The 14,413-nt window shown below is 50.3% G+C and overlaps 1 protein-coding gene across 19 annotated transcripts in view; it reads left to right on the top strand.

The window, feature by feature from the left end:
* The window catches only part of LOC102988973 (thyroglobulin), a 144,641-nt gene that overhangs the window by 40,424 nt on the left and 89,804 nt on the right, over nt 1-14,413 (top strand). For 18 of the 19 annotated variants that reach the window (XR_003683451.2, XR_003683453.2, XR_003683452.2 and 15 more), the window contains 4 exons: nt 810-966; nt 2,412-2,636; nt 8,601-8,750; nt 10,711-10,881. Coding sequence is in view for 14 of the 19 variants with exons in the window: in XM_028500614.2 (XP_028356415.2) it covers nt 810-966; nt 2,412-2,636; nt 8,601-8,750; nt 10,711-10,881 (703 nt within the window). In the remaining 5 variants the exon portion in view is untranslated. The remainder of the gene's footprint in view (nt 1-809; nt 967-2,411; nt 2,637-8,600; nt 8,751-10,710; nt 10,882-14,413) is intronic. The other variant, XM_028500616.2, reaches the window with a different exon arrangement.

The raw sequence follows: 14,413 nt of genomic DNA, 5'->3' as shown, positions 1-14,413 counted from the left end.
GAGCTCCTGCCCCTGCCCGGCACTGTCCCCAGGCTAACCAGTCACCACCACCGTCCATCCACCCACCCTGCCCTGCAGACGGTCAGGGGGCACTGAGGGCTGTGCTCAGGTTGGGAGGAGAAGCCAGGCCGCATGGGCACAATGGAGGAGCTGGTGCTTCCCGGGAGGGAGGGTCGTGTCCTGCTGGATGTAGGTGTTGTGAGGACATCGGCTGAGTCGGCAGAACTTGTTTCTGCTATGAAATACAGCCCCGTGAATTCGGAGTGTTTAGGCTTTCTTTTGTGTGTGTGTGTGTGTGTGAGTGTGTGTGTGTGTGTGTGTGTGTGTGTGTGTGTGTCTGTGCCCTTTTAATTTTATTTGAGAATCTTTAAATATTTTTTTCTAAGTATATTTGTTTTCTTTGTAGTTTATTTTATTTTATTTTTACATATACGTGTATCTATTCCTTTTCAAATTCTTTTCCCGTTTACATTGGCTTTTACTCTGCTTACACCTCTGTCTGCAGGCTGTGTGACCAGAGCAGGTGATTCAACCTCTCTGAACCCGGAACCTCATTTTCCAGCTCTCTCAAGGCTGCTTCCTCCCAAACGGCTCCCACTGGGGACAGGTGGTGGGTGTAGAGCAGACCTTCTGAGGACAGGGTGGGGCTCAGGAGCTCCGATTGCCTGGGGCCAGTTCCCGGGTCAAAGGGAGGTCATGACCTTTCCATGACCTCCTCCGACAGTAACATAAGCCAGTTTAGGTGCCTGGCGCGGGCTCGGCAACGCTGGCTCCCTGCTCCGTGTTCTTGAGCTCGTGTCTCCGTGCAGGTGAAGACGGCTGGGACCCCTGTCTCCATCCCCGTCTGCGACGACTTCACGGTGCGGGTGGAGTGTCTGAGCGGGGAGCGGTTAGGAGCCAATGTCACGTGGAAATTGCGGCTGGAGGATGTCCCACCCGCCTCTCTCCCGGATCTGCGTGATGTTGGTATGTTTTCCCGCACTGCTGCCTTGAAGGTGCACAGACTCGCTGGGTCTCAGTGTTCCCATCCGTCAGATGGAGCCACTGCGGCCCCAGCGCCTTCCTGTGGGGCTCAGGGAGGGAACCATGTGCCTGGCCCGTGGGAGGAGCTTGTTCCTGAGAAGTTTATAAAGAGCAATAGAGTTCTGGTCCATAGCTGACTAGAGCTAAATAATATCACCCGACTGCGCTTTTGAGAACCTTTTCTAATTCTCCTCTTGGTTTTCTGGGCACAGAGAAGGAAGACAGGTGTGAAGTAGGGGAGGGTGGGGCGGGGTGAGGGCGTCTCCATTGGTTTATAATTTATGTCCTGCCTACTTCCAATCAGAGAACGTCTCAGACCACTGACACTGTTTAAACCCATTATTAACACTATTTAAAATGGAGTGGTAATGATATGGATGAATCGAGAGTAGAAACATCTAAGGAAAAGCAGAGTGGATCTTACGATCGTTACTCTGAACCAGGGTGGGACATAACCCATGGGCTTCTGACCAGAGGGTGGGAGCTTCTCCACTTCCTCTTCCACTGTCTGGTGGCCAAACGCCGAGGGTCAGGGCTGGCTGGAGCTTGACCTCTGTTCTATGAGGGGGAACTTGTAGAAAACGCCACAGTGTAACCCAGGAGGCAGACTGTATCTCGGACATTCTGCAGTGCCTGTGACCCTAATTACCATCTCCCCCGAGCAGCGTTATGAATTAAGGGTCACTTTTTGTTTTCCTCTGGAAACAGCCTGCATAATTTGGGTATGTTTGAAGCTGCAAATGGATGAGATATTTATTCCTGGCGTCCATGGCCTGGGGCTGCCTTTACAGTAGCCGTTGTGGGGTGAATGTTCGTTGCGTGCTGGGACCCGCCGCAGCTCCAGATGTAGTGCTCACCCATCTGCTTTCTTCCTAGGAAACACTTGGAGTTTGACAGCTGGAGGCCTTCTCAGCGTTTAGCTGAACCTGAGATGGAGGCTTTGCCTTACCTTTGACTGGCCCCATCACATTCTCTCTTGTAATCCTCACCAACTGCAAGAGGGGCATTCCTAGCCCCATTTTTCAGATGGGGAAACTGAGGCTCAGGGATGGTGGCTTGGCAAAGGTTGGGACAGTCGCGTATCTGGATAGTGCACCTTAGATGAGTGACCGAAGTCATGATGTCCTATGCCAGTGGGGTCACATCGCTGCCGCAAAAATGACAGGGGCTGGGGGTCTGGTCTGGAGTCCTAGTTGTGATTCTGATTCTGTGTATCTTTGGGTCAATCAACATCCTTCTCTGGGTCTCAGTTTCTCCCTCTGTAAAATGAGGCACTGGGAAAGGCCTATGTCTCCTTTCGCTCTGGACATTGTGGGTGGCTCTGTCCCTGGATCCTCCCTGACCCTTGCAGGAACAATGACACTCCTGCCTCATCTTGTGTCTTGCAGAGGAAGCCTTGGTGGGCAAGGATCTCGTTGGGCGCTTTGCAGATCTGATCCAAAGTGGAAAATTCCAGCTTCATCTGGATTCCAAGACGTTTCCAGCAGACACATCCATCCGCTTCCTCCAAGGGGACCGCTTTGGCACCTCTCCCAGGACACAGTTTGGGTGCTTGGAAGGATTCCACCAAGTCTCGGCCACCAGCAATGCCAGTCAGGACCCATTGGGGTGTGGTAGGTTCCCCCTCTCTCCCTGGACCGCTGTTACTGAGCCATGCGAGGTTGTGGGAAAGGCCACAGAGCTCTGATAGAGGTTATTCTGACATACAGAGTGGAGACTCATTCATTTATTTATTCAATGAAAGCTTTTCAATTGTCCAAATATACTCACAGGCATATAGTTATCACCCACCAGGTAGTAGCTGAAACTAGAGGCAACATGACAGAGGAAGAGCCCCCATGTTTGAGGTTATCCTTCCTCTTAGTCCTTGATGAGCTTGGACCCTGTGGCCTGTGCTGCACTGTCTTGGTGGAGAAGGCCGATGGCTACCCTGTGTGCTCCATGACTTTTCCTAGTCTGGTTATGGCAACACGTTACTCACCACCACCCCCAAATGGCCAGCAATCATCCAAGGACGCGATGCTTCAGGGGAAGTGATTCCTGGTGGAGGGTCGCTGGGCTGTCCTTGGCCTGACACATAAGCAGCCTTGGAAGCCATTCTCGTTAGACTGCAGTTGCCGGTTCCCTGAATAGAAGCTGTGTGATTTGCTGCCATAACAAATCGCCACAAATGTAGTGGTTTAAAACAACACCCACTTATGCTACAGTTCTGTAGGCTTGAATTCTCACACAGGGTCTCACTGGGCTCACCTCAAGGTGTCAGGAGGGCTGCGTTCCTACCAGAGGCCCTGGGAGGGAATCAGTTTTCCTGATTTTTCCAGCTTCCAGATGTTGCCCACAATTCTTGGCTTGTGGCTTCCTTTCTTCATCTTCAAAACCGGCAGTGTTGTAGCTCTCAGGCCATTCTTCCGTAGTCACAGCTTCCCTGGATGCTCTCTGTCACTTCTAAGGACCTTACGATTGCCCACAGCTGGGTAATCCAGGACACTCTCCCTATTTTAAGGTCAGTTGACTAGCGACCTTACTTCCATCTGCAACCTTAGTTTCCCTTTGCCATGTGACCTAACATATTTACGGTTTCCAGGGATTAGGACATGGACCTCTTTGGGGGCCATTGTTCCATCCACTACTGAAACTTCCAGGGCCTCATGGTGAGAAGTCATCCTCCCACATGGCATGAGACAGAGGCATTTTTATTGAGCTGAAGAGAGAGAATATGTTTCTCAGTTATTTATTTTTCCACTATTCATGTTGGTGGCAACACAAAAGCTATAAGGCCTTTCCTCTTATGAAATCCATGCCAAATTCTAAGCTCCACACTGGGTTTCAGACGCAGCTAACTCTTAACACAGAAACCAGAGACACAACCTCTTCTTGCTAATATTTACAGAGGATTTTGCAGTTTACAAAGCACCTTCACAAATACTTAACTCTCACTATCGCCCCCGGTGCACTACAGCCCTCAGGCCAAATTCAGCTCACCTTCCGTTTAGCAAGCAAAGTTTTATTAGAACACAGCCACGTTTTTCTCCCCACCACGGACGAGCTGAGTCCACGAGACAGAAACAGAATGGTCTGCAAAGGCTAAAAGACTGCTTTGGCCCTTTACGGAAAAAGGTGGCCACTCCTGATCTGCAGCAAGTGCAGCCCTGGCCAGACCTTTCATTCACAGGCCGACCCTGTGACTCCCACTCTCTCTGAAGCCCGGTCACCCCGAGGCCAGGTTCTGATCCCCTGAGTCCCCACTGCTTGACACCCGTCAGGCAAGTCTGTCTGTGCTCCTGGCTCAGCTTCCCCTCCCACTTCAAGATCAGAATTTCTGCATTGCTCTGGTCCAGGATGCCAGGTATTTTTAATGCCATGGGGTGGATGAAGCAGCTGGGGGCATACAGTTAAGAGTGTTAGGAAACTGCTCTTGGAAGTCAGGTGGACCTGGGTTCAAGTCTTGGCTCCAGCACCTTCTCAGTGTGGGTTCTTGGGACACTGCCCATCTTCACTAGGCGTAATCTGGAAAACAGGGACAGTAATACCTATTTCAGGGGGATTGTGATTTGCATAGCTGAATATAATTGATACAAAACACACTGCTTCACACAAAGTGAAACTTCAGCAAATTGTTTTGTTGTTAATTGGCCGGGTGAGCTTTAAACTCAGCCCTGCTGTTTCCAAATTCTTTGTTCTGTCCGCTGATTCACAAGTCTCCCTTCTCAACAAGGGCTCTTGGTGAAATCACGCCCTCGGATTCTTGTATCTATTCTTACTGGCTCTTTTTTCTTCTGAAGCACATCTGGAATGCAGCTGTGAGGCTACAAGCAGAGCATTGTCCTTTGGAGATAAGGCAGGGTTTCCGTATGTCATCTTGGGGGGCCGATCTGGATGGTCCCCTGGGGGCACAGTGGCTTAGGGAGACCGCTGGGGATGTCCACCTCCCATGACTCAGGCAGGCGTGGCAGCCTTAATCTAGGCAGTGCCTACTGCAGGGGGTGGAGGCTTTGTCTGCACCTCCCATGCGGTCAGTTACGTTCACCCTCCTGCCTCACTGCCAGCCAGATGGCTTCCCCTCAGAATTACCTGCTGGCAAGCTTCATACCAGGTTGGTCCATCAAGGAGAATCCCAGAGAAACTGTCTGGATTTTCCATTTCCATTCTGAACAACATTCACTGTCACTCGTTCACTGCAAATTCTTATAATAGAGCTAGTTCTCTACGGATTTTTTTCCTGAAGTAACATGTTATGTCTTGTTTCCTTCCTCCCTCCCTCCTTTCCTTCCTTCCTTCTTTCTATTCATGCATCTGTCCATGCATGCATCCGTCCTTCCTTCCATCCATCCTCCAATCCATCTTTCCATCCATCCATCCATTCCATCCAAGCTTTCAAAATATAATTATGTGTCAAATACCATGTGACATACTCAGGGAAGCAAAAGTCATAGCTCCACTTTCAAGGAGCTCACAGTCTAGCTGAAGAGAGGTTAAGTGAAAAGACAGCTAAAATATCACTTGAAAAGCCTTTTGTACCCCAGTCAGGGCAGTCAGGGATGGCTTGCTGGGGTAGTAAAGGCTGGCGTGAAGTCTTAAAGGCTAGTTAAAATTGTCGCTTGGACAAGAGCAGACAAGAAGTGGTGTGTGTGTGTGTGTGTGTGTGTGTGTGTGTGTGTGTGTACGTGTGTGCCCCCGTGTTGAGTTTGCTAAAGTGATGAAGGACATTCCAGAAATGGAGATTAGTGCAAAAGCAGGGCGTCACGAAGTGCTGTGGCTTTATGGGGACAGTGCACATGGCTTGCGTGACTGGAGAATGGGGCCTGAGAGATAGGAGCGGACCAGAGTGGGAGAGGCCTGGGGGCACAGCAAGGGGCTTGGTTTGGTGGGGTCACCAGGAGCGAATTTTAAGTTGGAGAGTGACAGGGCCAGGGGTGGGGTTGAGCAAAGCAGGCTAAGGAGTGAAGGACAGTTACGCTTCCTCAGATATTTTTCTTCAGCAGAAACACGGCTGCTGTTGTTTGGGGACTTCGGGAATGGGTTGGCTAGAGGGATGGCAGAACCCCAAAGCTTTGTGAAACTTGCAAACTCAAATTGGCCAAATCGCCTCCTTTTACGGAAGAGGGAACTGAGGCCCCAGGGATTTTCCAGTGATTTCCATGAAGGGATTTAACTGAGGGATAGACATCCAGTCGTTGCGGTGGACTCAGGGTCTCTGGGAGGAGGACCCACCTGTTGGGGAAGGAGGCAACGGAGCCTCACCGTGATGTTTACAAAGGTTCCTTTGGGTGGAAAAGACTTGACGTCAGACACAGAAAGAAACAGAACCCATGTTCCTTGCGCGTGGTCGAGAGGCCTGAAACGTATGGCAGCAAAAATTCTCAGCTCTCTTTTTTCTGCCCCTTCACCTGCACCCTGGGTTCAGAGGCAGCAACTCAGGCTGGCTTAAAAGGTTTTGTTTTCCTTTAGCAATGAACTTGGAGACTACTTGAAAAAATAGCCACAGTATGAGGTAAAAATACTAGAGATGATCAACCATGTGACTCATAGAAGTAGCGAAACCCCGCTCTCTGAGCGAGGTTGTGCAGGGCACAGGGCAGGCCGGAGAACACACCATTCAGTTTCCAGGGTGTGCCTGGGGTTTCTGATTTACTCAGAAACTCCACACACATACGCACGCTCAAGAGAGTAGCTCTCAGAGCCATGCTGGCTCCGTTCTAGCACATCCTACACGTTTGTTCTCACTTCTTCGTCAAAGGAAGGTGGTTGAATTGGTGTGTGGAGAAAAGGCTTTGGTCTGGCGAGAATGGGGCTTGAGTCCCACCCCTGTCATCTTGCTGCCCGGTTGACCTGCCCGTGAACATCAGTTTTCTCCAGGCTAGAATGGCGCTGATAGCTTTCCCATAACATGGTGACGTTGTAATACCTGGCACTGTGCTTGGCGCGTTCTATAATTTTACTTCCTCCCTGCCCTTTTCAGCAAAGCATGCTGGGGGCGTCATGCATGAATGTCCTGAGGCTCAGCTTTCTCATCTGTGAAGTGCGGGTAGAACACTAACTCCTCGCTGTGCTGTAGTGACGTACATGCGGTACACAGAGGCGTGCCAGGCACAAAGACAGCGCTCCCAAGAGCAGGCACGCTTTTGGCTCCCACCCTTACTGGGTAACAGCTCACTTCTTCTAGAAGGTATTTGGCAAAATCTCCAGAACACAACCATGAATCCAGAATAAAGACAAAATAGAACCTCCTTCCACCATCCCCTTCTCTGAGCTGTCAGAATCTGTGTGGCCAAGTACATGCACTCGCCTCAGAGCAGAGCTCTTGGACGCCATCTTAGAACCCTTATGCGACATGCATCTGTCCAGTTTGGGTTTCTAGTTTCTCAGCTCATATCATATTGGAGGAAGCAAATTAGGAAGGGTTGGGAGGTTAGAATCAGAGGGACAGAAAGCACTGAGACTGCTGCTTGACAGGGGAGCGCAGGGAGGAGACGAAGGAGGGGAATGAGGCATCCAGGGTGCAAGATGCGAGTAGGTCCTCACTCTCAGGGTCCCACTTGGTGTTTCTGAGCAAATCAGACGCGACCAGCCGACTGTGAGGGCCTCTGTCAGTCCTGTGCCCCGGGTGTCTCACTCACCTCCCGGTAGCCCCAGGTCTGGGCCATGCCATCACTGACTGACCAAGAGGGAGAGGCCACATTCGAGTGAGATGGTGCTGAATTGTTGAAATCACCCCACAGAGGGAGGGCCCCCTGTTTGCACAGAGTGGGTGCTGAGGTTGGCTGCCAGGAACGACTCCCTCAAGTCTAGAACGACTTACCATGAGTTGAGCACCTATGAGTCTGGCATTCTGATATGTACATCATTTCTGTACCTCATCACTACACTCCAACGGGATAATATTATTAATCCTTATTTTACAGAGGAGAAAATGGAGCCTCGGGGAAGTCCAGAGGCATTTAGGTAGAGTGGGGAGGGGGGCTTTACCCGATCTGTCTGACCCCAAAGTTTGCACCCACCACTGCGCTCTCCCATATTCCCATGGCAACCTATGGATGGACGCTCATCTTTCAAGATGTTCTCAACTTCATCCCGTGACAACCTTCTCTTTGTCTAGTAAGCTCTAGCTCAGTAGCTGGCTTTCGTTGGCTTTTATCTTTCCATTCCTTGAATAATCCGAACTCATTCCTGCCTCAGGGTTTTCGCACTTGCTGTTCTCTCTGCACAGAATTCTCTTCTGCATCTTTGCCTAGGGTACTCCTCACCCATCAGGTCGCACGTGTCACCTCTCAGAGGGGCCTTCCTCACTATCGTGCCCTCCGCTCCGGCTCATTTCACTCAACTCTGACCTTCTCGTTGGACACCCTCTCATCCCCCCAGCCCGTCAGCTCCTGGGGAGCAGGAACTTTGTCCACCCTCTTCACGGCTTATCCCCTACTCTTAGAGCCTGACGCACAGCAGATTCTCAGTGGGCCATCTGTTAAACGAATGAGCTCTTGTCTGACTTTGGAACTTCACAGACCCTGTGTGTTCTGAGCTTGTAGCTATAAAGCCAGTGTCTTGTTCTTTAACCTCATCGCTCTGCTTATCTTTTCTAGTTAAGTGTCCTGAAGGAAGCTATTTTCAGGATGAGCAGTGTATTCCCTGTCCTGCTGGATTCTACCAAGAACAGGCAGGTAGCCTGGCCTGCGTCCCTTGTCCCGCGGGCAGAACGACCGTCTCCACTGGAGCTTTCAGCCGGACTCACTGTGAGTTCTAAAGGGTCCCCCGCTTCGAAAGAGAAACCCTGCGATGTCGTGGGGACACTGCAGGACATCTCGACCTGTTACTACTGAAATTTGGAGACGGACGATTCTTCGTTTTGGGGCGCTGGCCCTCGCGTGGTGGGCTGTTTATTTAGCAGCATCCCGGCTCCTTACCTATTGGATGCCAGTGGTGCCACCGTGTGCCAAGTCGTGACAAGCAAAGCGTCTCCTCACGATGCCAGGTGTCTCCTAGATGGGGGCAAAACTGCCCACCCTTGAGAACCGCTGGGTGCGGATCGTAATCCGAAGGGCACCGCCTCGGAAAGCCTACGCTCTGTCAAGAGCTAGGCCCGACCTTCTCCCCGTGTTGCTTCATTCAACCCTCCCAACTCCCCTGCTAGGTAAACATTATGAGCCCAACTTTTACGTATAAAAAGGCTAAGGCTCACGGAAGAAATTTAGCTAAAGTCACTCAGCTAGAAAGTGACATAGCTGGCCTTTGATCTTGGCATTGTCTGATTCTGAAACTTCTGATTTTTGTAAGTCAGTGTTATCAGATTAAGAAGTGGAAGATGTTTTCCACCGGCGATCATTACCACTGTGTAGCTCATATTCCCTTTCTGGCCCCATGAATCTGTCAGGACTGTGTGTACCGGTGGCCTTCCCGTATGTCATGTGATTTCACTTGGCCTATTTACTTAGCAGTCAACTGGGGAGTGTTGGGTTTTCCCTAGCAGGGGCCCATAACTCGCCTTGTCGCAAATCTTTTCATGTTAGTCTGAAATGGTGTCAACGTGAGGCATTGCTTAAAATCGGAGTAGTGTTTAGAACTGTAAAATAATCAAAAGAGATCAAGTCACCTTCCGTGACAGAGGCAGTTTCCTTGGTCAGGAGAGCAGTGGAAATAGGGCGGTATTTCCAAGAAAGTCGACAGAGGAACTTCCTAGGCCGGAAGTCTGGCATTCCTTCTGGAGGAGAAACTCTTCCCCAGGGACTTAGAGTGTCCTTGACACCCGGGCGTCCCACTCAGTTCGCACACGTTGACTCCAGACGCTGTGGTTTGGGATGACGTGAAGTGTTATCACACGGCCCCGAGGAATCCTTTCTTGAAAGGAGTTCCCTGCAGTGCGCTGATCTTTGTGGAGCGGGTGCTGCCTACATGGCAGGGAGCAGAGGGGGAGGCGGAGGCTCGCCACCCCCCAACCCCATTTCCATCCGCACGCTCCCTCCTACTGGCACTGTGACCTCGGCCAAGTCACCTTCCTTCTCAGAATGTCAGCTTCCAGAAATGGCAATAAAGACCAAGCACATATTTCTGATTATAAATCACAGTATCAAAGCCTGGGGCGGGTAGGAGGCTTGTATTATATGTCAGACACTGAGCAAGGTACTGGAATAAAATAGGGAGCGAAGCCAGATGAGGTCCTTGCCTGCTTGGGAGGGAGTCAGACAGCTGCGAACTGTTCCTTCCCGCAGACAAATGGCAATGATAACTGTGCTCCCGGCTCTGAGCAGAGGTATATGGGTCAAGAGGAGAGTGTAACACTTGGGCGCCAAGGGGTCTGGGGGCTTCCCTGAGGAAATGGGGACTGGCCGGTGAAGAGTTAACTCCTTGCAGACTGGGGAGAAGGGTGCACCAGGAGAAGAACTGGGGGGCAGAACCCGAGTCCCAGCAAATGGTATCAGCGCAGGCGGTGCGTTCCAGGCCGACTGTGGACACACAGGAGCACGTGCAGGGTCAGATGGGCGGGGCCAGGTCACAGCGGCCTTAGTGGCCCAAAGGCGAGCCCAGACTTTGTCTTTTGGTCGGGGTGGGGACACTGACAAGTATTAAGTTGGGGGGGGGGCGGTCTGGCTCCGACGTGTGACTTGGACGTCTGATCAAGGACTGGGAGCCTGGGGTCCGGCAGGGAGGGGACCCCAGAGGCACGGCACTGAGAGCTGTATCCATCTTTGGTTCCAGGTGTCACTGGCTGTCAGAAGAATGAGGCAGGCTTGCAGTGTGACCAGGACGGCCAGTACCGAGCCAGCCAGAGGGATGGGGCCAGCGGGAAGGCCTTCTGCGTGGACGGCGAGGGGCAGAGGCTGCCTTGGTCAGAGACGGAGGCCCTGCTGATGGACGCCCAGTGTCTGAGTACGTGCAGGCCGTTAAGTCAGCCACTCCTGGGGACAGGGCGTGTAATCCCAAGGGCTTTCTAGAAGGGGAGAGACATGTGAGATGCAGTTGTCCCCAACCTTTCATTTCGAAAACTTTTAACCTATGTAGGAGTTGAAAGAATAGTAGGAAGAACAAACACTCGCCGCCCAGAGCCAAAAATTGTTATTGTTTTCCTCTTTCTCTCTCTCTCTTTTAATCATTGGAAAGTATATTTCAGACATCATGAAACCTCACCCCTCAATACTTCAGCATCATGAGAAACGAATTTAAAACTCATTCGTCTGCTGAGGTTTCCTTTCTTGTGGGCAGCTTGCCTCCGAAAAGCTGGTCAGCATTTCTCCCTCAGTGGGATGTTGGGGGAAGACCCGAGTGCCAGTCCTTCTCCCATGTTACTTGCTGGGTTACCCAGAGCAAATCGCTCAACTTCTCTGATGCTCATCACCCCAGAAGCCTCCTGCTCGCCTCCTGAGACACCATGAGGGTCAATATTATCCTGTGAAGATGCCAGACATTGAGCCCAGCTCTTCAATGAGATAATGGGTGCGAAAGAACTGACAGGAGTCCTATAATCCTAGGTGCGTGGGAGTGGGACCAGAACGAATTTAATCCCAGTGGTGCCCCTTACTGGTCGTGCAGTGCTGGGCAAGTCACTTACATTCAACAGTTTCCCCATCTGTAAAATGGGATTGTTAATGCCTTAGCGAAGCGTTAATGAATACCAAGGATGTGTGTGTGTGTGTGTGTGTGTGTGTGTGTGTGTGTGTGTCTGTCCATGGATAAATTGCAAGTCCAACGAAAATCTTTATTGTTATTTGTCAGTATTCCTCCTCTTGGGCAGAAATAGCAATTGGGGAGTTAGAGCTGGAAGGGCTTTAAGAGATCAGTTAGGCAGATCTTTGTTATCCTTTACAAATGAGGGAGAAGACTCCTCAGAGGGAAAGCACCTTGCCCAAGGACCACGGTGATTACTGGCCATTCTGGGTGCTTGCATCTTAACTCTGGCCCTCTTTGCATCCGTACCACTGGCTTGGCTGTGCGGATTGTAACGCGCACTTTGTGAAGCATTTCCTGGCTTGTTCTGCCCTGTGTTCATCTGGAGCCGAAAGGCCAGTTTAATCAGTGGCACCAGAAATGTTTATGAGGAACAGCTCAGCTTTGCCAACTTTGATGACGCCTCCCTGAAGTACAGGTTTATGAATAGCCTCCAGGTTGGTCCTCAGCATCTTGGCTTCTTGTGCAAAGCTGGGAGCTTAGATTTCCCTTTCTGGATATGCAGGAGGATTTCCATGTTAGGAAGCTGGGCCCCCACTGGGATGGCAGCACGCTGTCTCAGAATCCTTTCAACTTGACTTTGAGATCTTTCTCTTTGGGCGTGGAATTGAAGTCTCATTATTGAGGTTTTTGTCCCCTAGAAAAGGCGAAGCGCGTAGAGGTCAGCTGTATAATTCCCCGAACAGGTATCCACCGGCGAGGGCGGTGCCCCTTCCGCATCCGGACACCACCTCCCTGCATCCTCAGACACGTGGATCACTGCTGTAGCCTCCTGATTCATCTCTCTGCTCCAGCCTTGCCTCCATCCAATGACTTGCCCACGGTGCTTCCGAGCAGTTAAGAGGCAATTCTCCTTATACAATTGCCCTTAAAACTCTTCAGTGGCTCTGCGGTGCTCCAGTATACAGTAGAATTGCACCACCTCAGGGCCCTCTCTGGACTCTAGCCTCATTAGACCACATGTTCCTTTGCGGCTAGACCTGTATCTTCCTTTTTGTTCTATTTGAGAGTAGCTGGCACTTGTCGACACAATGAATGAATGGCTCTAATGATCTGGGCTTCTTCGGAACTATTTTCTAAGGGTCATCAGGGAAAGGGATTCTCCCACCACCTGAACTCCTGCAGCCAGTCTGACAAGCCCCGACACGGAGGCGGGCTGTCCTTGCAGGGGGCCGAGGGACCCAGCGATTCCGGAGTTGGTACCGGGTACCGGGTCCTCCGTGCTGCTCTGTTTATTCCTCACGCCAGGCGGCTGAGACTCTCAGAGGTTGAGACGTGCCCGGGACACAGAGCTGGTGAGGGCGGCGGCATCAGGACTGGCTGACTCCAGAGCTATAGTGCCCCTTCCCCATTGCCAGCTGCCTCCCCACCTTATATCTCCCTGCTGCAACTTCAGCGTGGCCCCCTTGATCTTTCCGACATTGCCTGTGGTAAACCCTTTTGTTTAGACCTTGGCCGGTGGAGATATTTCAAGCTCATCTTCCCTTTAACTCTAGATCCAGTTTTCTAGTTCTGCCCTTTGTTGGTCCACACCAAAGACTTCATACTCCATGTCAAGTGCTCAAACAAGGAATACGCCCACCATTGGAATTACACCATCTTCATAATATTCTGCCGTGGTTTCCTGGTGTTGTAATGATTTTGGCAGTCATCCATCCATCCTTCCATCCACCCATCCATCCATCCATCCACCCATCCATCCATCCAATAAGTAGGAAACTAGTATATATGTCACTATCCTAGCTGGCGGGTGTTCAGATATCATCAGAACATTATCCTTGTCTTGGAAAGAGACAGGCACATAAATAGCCACGGTACACTGTGCAGAATCATGATCATATAGGGTGATGTGCCCAGATGCTGACCCTTTATACTTTCCCCAAAACATTTGTAAATATCTGTTATGTATGTAAATTTGTAAATATCGGTAAGGCATGTGGCAGATTACACCAACAGAATGTAGAAATCTGCATACTAACTCAATATTCCATGGAATCATTAGTAGCTCAGTTCATAAATTGTTTCTGTTCTGTTTGTCAATGAGCTTCTTCACAGAACTCTGAAATGTCAGGACCTCCATCACCAAGGTGTCCCTTATGTGAAAACCAGCAGATTCTCTAACTGGAGTGCTAAACTTACAGCATTTATGGCTCCTGAGAAGATTTTAATTGGAAACTGAAAAATGTTTCAAATTTATTTAGTCTCCTAGAATGCTGTCAGCTGCTGGTCCATACCAGCCAAGCCTTAGGGACGCTGGCTGCGTATAACACGGTGTTTGCTGGACTGGAGCTTCTGGTCCCTATAAATAAGATAACAAGGAGTATAAAAAATAAATAAGAGAGGAGGAGATGAGAGCGGAGGGACTGAGTATGGGCTGAGCACACGAACTCGGCAACTTCAATGATCAATGAAGGACCACTTTGTAAAATTAGAATTTGTTTTTTAACATCTTTATTGGAGTATAATTGCTTTACAATGTCGTGTTAGTTTCTGCTGTATCACAAAGTGAATCAGTTATACGTGTACATATATCCCCATATCCCCTCCCTCTTGTGTCTCCCTCCCACTCCCCGTGTCCTCGAGTCCATTCTCTACGTCTGCGTCTTTATTCCTGTCCTTCCCCTAAGTTCTCCAGAACCTATTCTTTTTTTTTTTTAGATTCCATATATATGTGTTTCCATATGGTATTTGTTTTTCTCTTTCTGACTTACTTCACTCTGTATGACAGACTCTAGGT

The sequence above is a fragment of the Physeter macrocephalus genome, chromosome 15 (assembly GCF_002837175.3).
Source record: "Physeter macrocephalus isolate SW-GA chromosome 15, ASM283717v5, whole genome shotgun sequence".
NCBI lineage: Eukaryota > Metazoa > Chordata > Mammalia > Artiodactyla > Physeteridae > Physeter > Physeter macrocephalus.
This window is presented reverse-complemented; position numbering and strand designations above follow the sequence as displayed.